The sequence below is a fragment of the Limanda limanda genome, chromosome 2, assembly GCF_963576545.1.
Source record: "Limanda limanda chromosome 2, fLimLim1.1, whole genome shotgun sequence".
Lineage (NCBI taxonomy): Eukaryota > Metazoa > Chordata > Actinopteri > Pleuronectiformes > Pleuronectidae > Limanda > Limanda limanda.
Window position 1 is genome coordinate 24237373 of NC_083637.1, and position 12609 is coordinate 24249981.

The following is a 12609-nucleotide window of genomic DNA, read 5'->3' on the forward strand; positions in this document are numbered from 1 at the left end:
ATCCATGCCATATTCATTCACCCTTCCCTCCTCCTAAACTCCCCCCTGCTCTAATAATGATGTTACTGCTGAGTGCTCAGGAACAGCTGGATTGACTGCACAGATGCACGGGCAAAAATACAGCCTTTAATACACTGAGTGCAATGTAGGGTGTTTACAGGTTTCAGGATGAGGGATGGTTGCCTCTTCAGGGTTGTGTTTTGGGCCTTGTGAAGGGTGGCAGTTTTGGTGAAAGCATGCCCTCTTGTTAGATATGGCGAACACACATCTCTGTCAAGAGCTGTCTGAAGATGTGCATTAAAAATCCAAATGAACACAGGTTAAAGATTTTCAAACGGCTCTTTTAAAGATAGAAAAGAAAGTACCTTGACTTTTTTCAGTAAAAAAAAAAAAAGGGAAGTGATTGACAAACCTCAGTGAGAAACTGAGCGATTGAGAGGAAGAGAGCGATGCAAATGTTGACCTTGTTTTCTTAGTGACATGTAAATTGTTTGGGTTGTCACAAGCTCTCGTTTTTTGCATAAAACGTAGGTTTGCCTGATCAGAAATACAACGAGCATATTGTAGGTTGTCTGGTTTAAGACCAGAGATATGGTTGCAAATCATAATAAACCAAGAGTATACAACTGTAATAGTAGAAAAAGTTTTCATGTTTGAATGGCAAAGTTGATATTTATTAAGAATTACAATAAACCTGTGGAACAGTTTGACTCAACAGGGACCCCTGCGGCCACAAGCGGCCATTACAAGATAATTTACAAGGTAAAGGCTCAAATATACTGGATCAGTAGCATAAGTACAACAAATTTCCGACAACAGCCTGTAACTGTGACTAAGTTCAGGGGCCGCATCCTTCGGAGGCCGCATTTGAAGATCGATTGATGACAAGGTTGCCCTATTTGGAAGTCTCTGTCAAATGCGGACAGCAATTGCGTCCATCCATTCCCAAGCAATGAAGGACAGGTGGATCCTCCTCGGGCCAACCTATCCCAGGATTCATTGTGCTGAGCTACAGTAAGTGCGGGACAAGCTAGTGCTGCAAATAGGAAATCTTAGATTAGACCATAGACCAGACTGTCTCACTTAGGCTCCACCTTCCAGAAAGGACATTCCCTTCCCTTCCTGTAGGCCACATACAGTAGGCTGCATCTTCCAAAGAGGACACTGCAACTAGCTAGTTTAAGTAAGCTAACATTAGACTAAGTTATTGTTATTTAGGATTAGGGTTAGTGTATATGCAGCTGTTGATTTGACCCATGTCAATCTGTGCCCCGGGAATTTACGATGACCCTACATTAGTGAGCATCACAATCATTCATTAGTGTGGTTATAAATAAGAATTGTCCAGTGTGCTGTCAAATGCTTTCCTATAAGCCTGAATCAACTGCTCCAATTCTGCAGCCTGGAATTTACAGTTAGTTTTATTGGCAAGCTCATGAGAGAAGTGTCAGAGTATTTTCATTAGTAAATCAGGACTTACAGGAAAAACACACAGCAGTCGTAGCAACAATACAACTGGCCTAAACCCAGAACTAGACATCGTCTGAGAAAATGTTAACTGTTAACCAGTGTTATGACATTTTATTTTACTTTTTGCTGATCATGTTTCATAAGTGAAATTATACATTGATTTCCTCTTTATATCGTTTCTATTACACTCTGCTTAAAGTGAGACATTCTGACTGAATTGGATAATATGTCATCATTTTCTAAACTAAAAAGTTAAACTCTGAAACTCTGAAAACTAGACGGACTGTTCCCTTCAGACTTTACTGTAATACACCGCCCATTCCTTTTTCTCCACATCAGGGGGGTGTCCCTTCACATGCCCATTTATTCCACCATTAGCTTCTCCATTTAGTTTGCCATTTTTTTCACCATCTATATTCTCTTTTCTCAGAGCCAGAGCTGGCTTACAGTTGTGCCAGTTCCTCAGAACTTTATTCATATCATCCTGGACCCTGATACCCAGAAGCTTGTCTTCATCACTTCTCATCTTGTCCTCGTCGTCATCATCGTCGTCCTTCTTGTATGAGCGATGGTTGTGGAGGCTGCTTATCTCACCACTGATGCTCTCAAAGTACTGATGGATGCAGACCTTGGCAAAGCTCTTGGCGTGCTCCTTGCAGGTGTCGTCGAACATCTTGCGCTCAATGTCAATGTAGTGAGACCAGTACTTGGTCTTGAGGAAGGCGGCCTGGGTAAAGCACGGTCGAATGGCCCGGATCATGAAGGCTGTGAAGGTCATCATGAGCAGAAACATCCATCCACATGCCTGTGAGATGCAGACAGGTAGATTAGTACAGAAAGCTAAACATTACTTTGGAACCTGCCTAAACTGGACTTTGTTATTCTTGTATATACTTAGTTAAAGTCAAATAGTCAAGCATGTGATGTTAAAGGCATTTTGCAGCTTCATGGCTCATTTCTTGAATCTGTATATCAATGGGAATTTATAGACATGTTACTTTTAGGCCTTGATAATTGCCCTTCAGCTGATCAAAGAACTAAAAAACTGTGTGTGTGTTTTTTTCTTGATTTTTTTTGGGACATATTGAAATAGCTCCCAGTTCCTTGAATAATAAGTCTATAAAAAGCTTATCTATCCCTTTAATAAGCGAACAGGAACGATTCATCGAGCGCAAAGAGCAAAAAGAGTTAAGAGTCTGGTGGGGATTTAAGTTGAATACAGTTTTTGTGGGAAAAAGCAAAGACAATTTAATTTAGCTGAGTCATAACTTTTGGTGATGAAGTTGAAAAACTGCTGAATGAGCAAATGTTTTGCTATACTCTTATTAAAAACATGTGTGTGTGTGTGTGTGTGTGTGTGTGTGTTTCTGAGAGACAAGCAGGGCAATAGCAAGGATTTAAGGTCCCTTACTGTACCTCCTCAGAAAATGTCAATTCATATTTAATCTATTTAGCTTTAGTTGTTTTAGACAGTTTTTCCATACATAAATTGTATTGTCAATGATGTAGTCTGAAAATACCAGAATCAGCCAAACTCCTCCCTGGCTGTGAAAACTCCAAAATTCCAAGAATGTGTATTGACATCAGTGTCCTCAACTGTCATTGCTCAAATCAGAAAGCGGAGGGAACAATACCAGGAGTATGAAGCCGGCAAATTGTTTACTATGTACTTTTCCTACTGTGAAAAACGCCTGGTTGACGCAAAGCCCTCTAGGATTTCCTTCGCCATAGGAAGCAAGTGTTTAATTCAGCTCCCTACTCACAGAGATTGGAAGTGGACAGGAGGCGAAGGTTTGCCCCAAAAATTAAATCTAGCCATGTTGGAGCGAGCAGCTACAGTACGTGCCATTGACCGACGTTTGTTAGAGTGAGAAACAGAGTGAGGTTGTCTGAGACAAGCAACTTATTATCGGAAAACTAAGAAGAAGGAAAAAACAGTCTACCTGTGAAATGCACTTGATGTATCGAGACGCTGCAATTCTTATTTCATGGTGCTCAAACAGGTCTTTGCAGGGAATTCTTGCCAGCAGTTTGATCCTCTCCGTCTCTGACATCCCGTTTATGAAACTATAATTCCCAAACCTGTAGATATCAAGGTTGACGCTGAAAGCGCAAAGGAAACTCTTCCCGTCCATGAGCGTGACAGACACCCACACTGCAGGTGCTATCAGGGACCTCTGTGTGATAGAAACAAACATGTAGCGGAGGATTGAAGGATCCTTACTTCGTTGTCCTGGGGGTCTTTTCCATTCCTCAGCGAGCACGGACACATTATTGTTCAAAACGAAACCCAACAAGAAGAACCATATAGATGGAACAATAAGCAGTCCGATCCCATATGTGTAGTTGTATTCTGGCATACAGGGGCAGCTGAATTCAAAGGCAGAGTACATCTGTGCACTAGCCAGTGCCATGATACCACAGATTCCATTCATAAACGATTCCTGGTTGGACTGCAGGAACTGGAACATCATACGAAACTTATCCATCTTGGGAGATGTGGTGGATATTTGCTCCTAATGGAATAAAAACTGTGGACAGAAGGGCAGTAGAAACTTTTAAACCAATCATTAAAAAGGTGCCGAAAAGGTGCAAAGGCATGCACACTGTTTCATTACTGTGCAGAAAAATCACTTTGTGTTATCAAACCTTTTCTTCTTTTGTTTTATATATTCATATTTAGAAGGTATTGCATTGTCACTTTCTGTTAAGAACCAGAATGGAGTGATTGATAAAGCCAAGCTATTAACTGTTATTAGCAGGGAGTACTAAACCTCCAGGTCAACAGTAATGCATGCTCATTTACAATTAACATCATCAATAAAGGTTAATAAACACAGTAATAGTAGATTCATGGAACAAAATGTTCCCTGACTTCTACACGCTTACAAGAAACTACAGACATAAGCAGAATCACAACTAAAGAACGGATACATCTTCATACTGTTCCAACCACCAACATAAAGCACAACCCTTCTCCTTAGACATTAAACATATGAAACATAACTTTAGAATTCACATGTTTAGGGAACAATCAAACCTTTAATGCTTTCCAATGATGCAGGAGGGTATTTTAAGACAAATTAAACAAAATGAAAAATTAGGAACTTATAAAAAGGTTTGTGTCTGTGGTTGTGATATAATGGACACAAAAGGTGCATTTCCTTTTCGACCCCTCACGGATCATACAGTAGACGCTTTCATTTTGGTTTTAACTTAAAAACCTTCTGACAATTCTGTTAATAATTTTCAAATAATATTGTTTTAATTGTTTCCAATACTACGTGATAATTTCTCAATGAGTCATTATGGGTTAGTTTTAAAAAACAATTCTAATGAGGCTTGTTAACACATATTATAATGCCATCTGTAATAGGTAGGCCTTTAAATATTTCATTAATAAAAGGTGGTTAGAATAATTTGATACTCCAATTATAAATAATAATAAATTGTGAAATAGAATAATCTGAAATAATCTGCTGGTTCTTAGCAATGACATTTAACTGTTCCATAAATAATCTGCAAACTATTAATTAACCAATGAAAAGTTATTATTTATCCCATATGAACTCTCTGAAATGTCACCTGATGAAAAAGTGGTAGTCTCACATACTCATAGTAAAATCAGACACTATTATTCTTAACCAACCGTCCGTCAGACTGAGGTTTCATCAGTGTGTTGTAGCCACGGATAGTGAAAAAAGTCAAGAATCTACAGGTATTCATCAGATCAAAAAGTAACTTCACACACACTTACCTGTTTTCTTTAGAGTGGATGAACAAAAGGACAGGATGTTTTCACAAAATGTAAATATTCCTAATAAAAGACTTGCAGTTGTTATTAAGCATCACAGCTGTGACTGAGAGGAGTCTCATGAACTCTGTGGTGATGTCAAAATCCGACGCACAACCTGTCGTCCTGCCCCTCCCTTTACATGCACCTGTGTTTTGTGTGACGACGCAAAAGAGTCAACCTGCACTTTCTCAAACATAAACACCACAGCGCTCAGGCAATCACTAACGTAGGTTCCCTGTTCTCTCACAATTGACGTAAATTATCGTTCTGGCTTCCTCAGATGAATGCAGAGATATGTAGTCGTGTTAACAGAAGTTGCATAAGTCGTATGAACACCGAGGATGCAGTGCGCCATAACAATCCACACATGCAAAATCAGTCAAATATCTTAAGCTTTGGCTGGAAAATTTGGTTGTTGTCTGAGAGGTGAAAGGTGAATCTGTTTCCACTCGATTCATCAGAACCAAATAAATCACGTCACAGTGGTTATCACATGTAAAACAATCCTCATCTCTGGGATTGTTTTAGTTTACTTCACACAGCCAGGTTAATTCAGTTCGCCAAACCAGATACAAAACTACAAGAGAATAAAAGACAGTTTTATTCTACCCTTCATAGGAACACAGCATTTTCTACCCTTAGTTTCTATTTGAAAAGTGTGCAGCCTAATGCTTGGCCCGTCATATAAGGTCTTAAGAGGAAGTTGGTGTTATCTGTTTTCTTCACAGTATTACACAGGAAGATGTCGCAGCAGAGCACATGGGCAGGGTGTGGAGGGTGTACAGGAAATAAGTCACGAAACACAACCTACAGCTAAAATAGGAAGAGATCACCGAGCCTGAGGCTGTGCGAGGTTACTCTCTTCCTCCTTTACACCTACTGACACATTACTGGAACATCGCAACATTAAGGTAATTCATTATTTCTTCTGTTCTGTATTCTTCTTCTTCTTGTTTAATGCTATGTGCTGTGATGATGTAATATGAAATGTGTCCATTGAAATAAGTGAAGTAGATGCTTCCTCGCCATCAAGGAAGTATCTCATCTAGATTTGCATCCTGATTAAAATTTACTGCCAGAAAAATCTTTCAAAGTATTTTGCAATATAATTCAAAGTTTTTTAATCAGTGTGTTTTTTAATCACGAAAGCAGCTTTAAAATCTCTGGAATGCTTTGTAACAATTCTTTATTCTGTTTGACTTGTTCATCGACAGTGTTGATCATGCAAGAGGCTCTGCTGCGAGTGGTTGTCGTGGCTCTGGGTCTCCTTCTGTGTCCGAGGGATGACCCAGGGGTGCAGGAGGACTGGGATGGCATCGTCACAGTGGGTCTGCAAAAGCATGAAGAGAAGCTGTTAAGGGGAGAAGAGAAACTGGGGGAGGAAATGGCACCTGTCAGAGAGAAAGTGAAACAAACTGACGACAAAGGCCCCCCGAATAAGATGAAAAGTGTTGTAAAGGAACAATATCAGTCTGATCCTCATGTGTCTGACAAACATACATCAGCCGAAAAAGATGTGACCGTCTCCAAGCCAGACTCAGAGGAGGATTATGCTGGAAAATATTTTACATCACAGTCTGATACAAGTCAGACACTTAAATTCAGAAGTGAATCGCAGATTTCTCTGACGACTTCACACACTGAACGTGAGCACCAGGGAAACCTACTGCTGGACGTGAGGAGTAAACGGGAGGAAGACATCCTGACTGGTGGCTTTTATAACAACCCAGTCGAACCACAAGGTCAACAACACATGCCTGACGAGTCTCCGTCAGAGGTCAACACCCAGATGTCCGAAAATGAAACCTCAGAGAACACGATGCCTGACTGGCAGGAGGATTTCCTCTGGTATATATGGAATACCTTCTCCATTATTTCCATCATCCGCTTCTTCAGGAAATACCTTAGAAAAAACTCAATGACACAAGATGAATCCAAAACTCTCTCTGGGACTTCCATCACTGGTGAGGTGCCACTGCCCGACAGCAACACGCTGCAGAATTTTCACTCTAAATATGTTAAAGCCTCATCTAATAACAAGTGGAGGGAGGGAGAGTTTTTAGAGGGGTTTGCAAATGATATGGTGGAGGCCATGAGGGTGGTCTGTAAGGGGGATGGAGGCATGGTGATTGAGGACCGTCAGTTGTTGGATTCATGTGATATAATAGTTCCCTTTACTCCACCTGAGCCGTATGGTTTTCAGTGTCTGCTCTCGAATCACCAGGGGAGTGACCTGCTGCCAGAGATGCAAGTCTGTGGTCAAATAAAACTGGTAGAGAATAAGAAAATCCAAAATGCCTGCCCCTGCCACTCTTCTGGTGCTGATGACATGGTTTGCCTGCTGCATTGTGAGAATGAGAAAGTAAAGACAGAAACCACTGATGTTTGTGAGCACCCTCTTTGCTTGAAGAGCACCCCCTTCCTGTCAAAATCTCTGGTTACCAGATGGTTCCAGAGCATGATCAAAAAAGCATGGGCTCAGATTTCACACAAGTATGATTTTGAGCTCAGTATTTGCTACATTGATGCTCCAGGTGCTCTGGTTGTTAGATTCAGATCAGGGAAGAAGCTCTGCTTCAGTATGAATCCCGTCGTTAAATTCAACACCGATGCTCATTTTTACATTACACCCTTCTCCCCGAGCAATTTGGACACTTGCTGGACACTCTCCCTGACCATCTATGAAGATCATCTCTTACAATGCCTCTCTAAACACCTGCCTGAAAACCCATGCCACATGCAAACTGTTGAAATAGCATGGTTCCTTCACCAGAGACAGACTGCAATGTCTGCAGGTTGTCTGCTCACGTTCTCTCATTTCAAAACTGCTCTATTTCACATGCTTCTGACCAAAGACCCATCACAGTGGAAACCTAGTCTTGTGGCTGACAGGCTACAAGACCTGTTTGACTTCATGGAGAGAAGCCTGGAGAAAAAGCTTCTGCACAATGTCTTCATTGGAAACCCCGCAACTCAGAAGATTATGCTGCTTCCTGCAGAGTTTACCCAAGCAAAGCCAGTGAATCTCTTCTCTCCCCTTGTGGTACAAAACTGCATCTACAGAAATACTGTGATGCATTTCCAGGAAATGCTTAGAAACACACAGATGTTGATTAATGATCATGTTGGTGTGTTGACAGGGCAGTTTGAGAGAAACTCCATTCTAAAGACTTAAGTGTACAGTTGAAATTAGGGTGCGTCTCTTCACCCCCAGAACAATGAATGTGCACATCAAGCCAGAGAAATGTCAAGTACAAGAGAAAGCAGTTTATTTTTTTAAAAGTTAACATATCCACACATTTTAATCATCCTCCCAGTAGTTGATGAAGTCTGCGTGCATTGCCATGTCAGAGTCCTCCAAACTGAATTGGTCAGCATCCAGCGATCTCATCCGAGGTTCAACGTTCACATGGCCATCCTTGTCACTCAAGTTCACCTTCCAAGAGGAGCTGGAGATAGTCTTCTTGGAAACTGTTGAAATAGAATTTGCAATCAATTCTTAGTTAGTGGAAGATTAACTTTTTACTCAATTGTGGTAAGACAACAAAAAGCTTGCATTTACCACTCAAGATAAGCCCTGTGGCAAATTAGGATGATGTGTAAAGCATCTGCCATTCATACAAGGGTTTTGAAATAACTTCCTGTGATGTATAACAAAGATGTGGCAACTTACCGGTGGGCTGTGCTGAGGGGCAATTAGTCTCACAGCAGGTGCACACAGAGTCATAACCATAAAGCTCCTTCCACCTAAACAATTCAGAGTTTTAGTAGGTCTTCAAACATCACCTGGGAAGTTTGAAGATGCACAACCACAAATGCAACACTCAAAACACCATCAAGTTGTTAAGGCTGTCAAGCTCACATGAAACTACCTCAGCCTGTGGGTGCCCAACAACTTACTTCTTGGTTGCTGAATCATAATTGCAAGCCTTAGAACTTGGAGACGGAGGCGATTCCCCCATAGTGACTTCACAGTGCATGTAGAGTTGCTGAAAAGACATTCGATTTGAGTTTTAACAGACGGACAATTTGAAAGTGCACAGCTCTACTTTACCGACATACCTGCAACCCGGAGGAAGTGGAAACCCTGTCCTTGAAAATGAAGGCGGACACTTGGAATTTCTGGGACATCTTTGAGGAGCCGCTGAGGAACTTTGACTGCGCTATCAGCTTGCTGTCAATCATACAGCTGCAATTGAGAGAGAGAATATGCATATTAACATTGAGCAAGTGAATTTTTTTTTTTTTGTAAGTGTTTTTGCAACCATTTAAGTCTAACCCTTGGTTTCCGATGACTGTATATTTGGGGTTAGAGCTGGGGGATTGGTCTGCAGTCATGAAGCACTTGTTGATGTACATCCGCTGATGACCAGATTTTGTAGTGGCATCGGCCGCCTTTGCTTCAAAGAACATTGGCTGACCCAAGGTGTAAGTTTTGCTGCCAGAGAGTGCATTTCCTGAAGCTGAAACAAAGTCCCCGTTATAAGGACACTTACAAATTAAAAAAGGCATTAGGTAAATGGCAGTGGTTAATTTAGCAAAAAATCACATTGTCCGACTTGAAATACTTTACTAAAAGCCTAGTGTTGAATGCTTTTGTGTTGTCAGCTTTAAATGCTTAACAGATCCCCTCTGTATCGGCTTGAAAGAGGAAATAAAATGCATGAACCGAAAGTTCTCCAGCTTTTAATTACATCTTTACAAATTTTGGCATCTCACTGAGTGTTCAGCTCACATTAAGCTGGAGTCCCAATAAAAAAAGTTTCCAACTCATACAGAGGTTAGTAGTTTAAGAAACAAAGTTAGAAACAGGTGTAACCCTCCCAATTGTCCTGCCTTTTGTCCACATTTGTATTTTTAGGATATTATCCTGTCTAGAAAGCTTGCTCAAGTAGTCTGGGCAGGGACAAGTAGTTTTAAAGTTGTACATAGTAACGCAGACACATTAAGGAATAAATTCACATTAAAATAAGATAACATACCATCTTGTGCCTGAAGGACAGCATTTTGTTTTGGTGTGAGTTCTTTGAAAACTGTGCCTCCTTGTAGTTTGGGATTAAAGCCAACTTTGTAGGAGTGAAAAAGCCTGCAACAGTCAAGTGAAAGTATACGTTAGTTATAAAAGCACAGAAATCTGAGTCTCCCTAAAATCTAAATTACACATGAAATGCATGCAGGTGATCAAAAAAGTTATAATGTAGAGTCAAAGTCATACCTATGATATTTACACTGCACAGGGACATTAAATGGCAATTCCCTTAAAACTTCACCAGTTGGGTTGTAGCTGAGCACATTGCTGTAGGACAGATAATCTGGCAGACTCTGAAACACATTTGAGTTAGTTGTAGTTTGTCACAATGAAGCAGAAATGTATTAAAATTAAACAGAGAACCAACCTCTTTTTTGAAGTTACAGTCAGTTGTCAGAAGGTACAGGAAGTAGTAGTGCTCTTTGGTGCCTTGGTTAACAGGACATGAACCTAGCTTCATATATTTGTAAGCATCAACACTCTTAAATCCCTCACGCAGAACTCTCACATAAATTCTGTCAAGGTGACAAAGGGCTTCGACCACAGGTTTTCTGGCTGGTGCTGCGACTGTTGTTCCGATACTAGAGGGAACCACTAAGACTTCCTTGGCAAAAGCAGGAAGGGGTCGGACACCCTTTTCTGGCTTGAAAGACTCTTTCGGATACTCGGACATGGATATGAGCTTGTACCGAGGGAAGGTGTCTTTGTTGGCCTTTAAGGTGGAATCCTTCCAGGTTCTGGGTGCAGAGGCCATTCTCCTCTCTTCAGTCATCATTGTCGCCATTCTGTCCCATTCAGCTTCAGGGTTTAGCACACCCAGACCACGACCAGTTCCACTTCTAAACTGGTAACTATAGGCAGAACAAAAGAGCAGCAACAGAAGCCCGGCATGCATCATCTCCATCTTTCTCTCAAGCAGCTGCTTCCTCCACTGGGACTGAACCTTCACTTGAACAGGTTGAGTATTGTGCTGGTGCTTCACGTGGCTTTTGTATGCTGCAATCAAGAGAGGACCCACAGCTGCAGCCAATGCCAGTCGGTGAACAACCAATGAGAGGAGGCCAATAATTAGCTACCTTAACAGGCGACACCTTTCTCTTAATCTGTCCTTCACACCCGAGGCCTTTTAAAGCAACACACAGCTGTAATTTAATTATCAGGAACATAACCTGATGAGCTCTAATGCATTATCTCTGCAACAAATCCTCCACCCATGATGGTTAAAATGCTCTGTTTTTATCGAAAGTGTTACAAAGAGGTGTCGATTTTGGAGGCTGCAATTGAAGTGCACTGCTTTAGTTGAAGACGTGTGTGGTGTGTGTGTGTGTGTTTGTGTGTTTGTTGTTTAGCCTACCCTCATCCTGGCTTTGGATGCCGTGTACAAAACAATCCGAACCCCTGTCAACATAAAACTGTGCAGCTCAACAACACCACCCAATATCACCCAACCCACATGAAGGCAGACGTGATCATATAACTGTCTTGTTAAGCTGTATGAGTTTAAGCCTGTTGTTCCTAATAAACTTTTATATTAGAGTATATCATCCTGTGTAATGTCCTTGTTGATTCCCATTCAATACTGTTTAAATGAAATCTATCATTTTTATGTACTCAATAGGTAGAGTTAACTATTAATTAGTCCTATACATCACTAGTATTTTTATTTTGTATTGATAGTGTATGTAAATATAAATAAAGAGCCTAGTATAAATACTACATAGTAAAATGATACATTATATGCATATTGTTATAATTTTTCAGTCAGTTAAAATACATCTTGTGGAGAAACATTTTGGGTTGTTTTGTGTCTGTTTAGGCCTACTTAGCAATCTGCAATTAAAATTTTGGTACTTGTACTTTTACTTTTGATACTTAAGTACATTTCAACACCAGATACTTTTGACACTTAAGTACATTCAATATGAGCTACTTTAAGACTTTTACTTTTACTTTTAGGTTCCTGTCACTGAAAAGCTCCAGTGTGTAATGAATATAGGACCATTTAAATAAAATAAACTAGCAAGGAATAAACTTAATTTTATTTTGTTATTTCCGATTTTAAAATCCCTTATGAAATCATATTTTAGATATTATAAGTATTGTTATTATTAATAAAAAATTGTTAAAAAGTTTTCTCTGAGCCGGATGTTACGCAGATCCTGACGTCAGTACCAGGAAGTACCAACACAGACCACTCGGCTCGCTCGGAAGCTAAACATCCCTCGCTGGCGTGTTTCTTTATAGAATAAGATAAACACTCTTTGTTTTGTGTACTATATCTTTAATGTCGGGGCAAACAGACTCGTTTGTACCT

The 12609-nt window shown here is 40.4% G+C and overlaps 3 protein-coding genes across 3 annotated transcripts; 1 reads left to right on the top strand and 2 right to left on the bottom strand.

Annotated features, from left to right (window-relative positions):
- Positions 1 to 1762: 1762 nt before the first annotated feature.
- On the bottom strand, positions 1763 to 3959 carry LOC133015227 (calcium homeostasis modulator protein 1). The gene is made up of 2 exons (XM_061082381.1): positions 3414 to 3959; positions 1763 to 2275 (listed from the first exon to the last, which is right to left on the bottom strand). The coding sequence occupies exons 1-2, from the start codon at positions 3957 to 3959 to the stop codon at positions 1763 to 1765; spliced, it is 1059 nt and encodes a 352-aa protein (XP_060938364.1).
- Positions 3960 to 6488: 2529 nt separating this feature from the next.
- LOC133027452 (inositol 1,4,5-trisphosphate receptor-interacting protein) lies at positions 6489 to 8594 on the top strand. Its single transcript, XM_061094464.1, has one exon. It carries the CDS (start codon positions 6489 to 6491, stop codon positions 8439 to 8441), a length of 1953 nt encoding a protein of 650 aa, XP_060950447.1. The 3' UTR covers positions 8442 to 8594.
- On the bottom strand, positions 8568 to 11070 carry zp3c (zona pellucida glycoprotein 3c). The gene is made up of 8 exons (XM_061085303.1): positions 10663 to 11070; positions 10482 to 10588; positions 10249 to 10352; positions 9546 to 9729; positions 9329 to 9455; positions 9167 to 9255; positions 8940 to 9013; positions 8568 to 8737 (listed from the first exon to the last, which is right to left on the bottom strand). Exons 1-8 carry the CDS (start codon positions 11068 to 11070, stop codon positions 8568 to 8570), a joined length of 1263 nt encoding a protein of 420 aa, XP_060941286.1.
- Positions 11071 to 12609: the final 1539 nt, after the last annotated feature.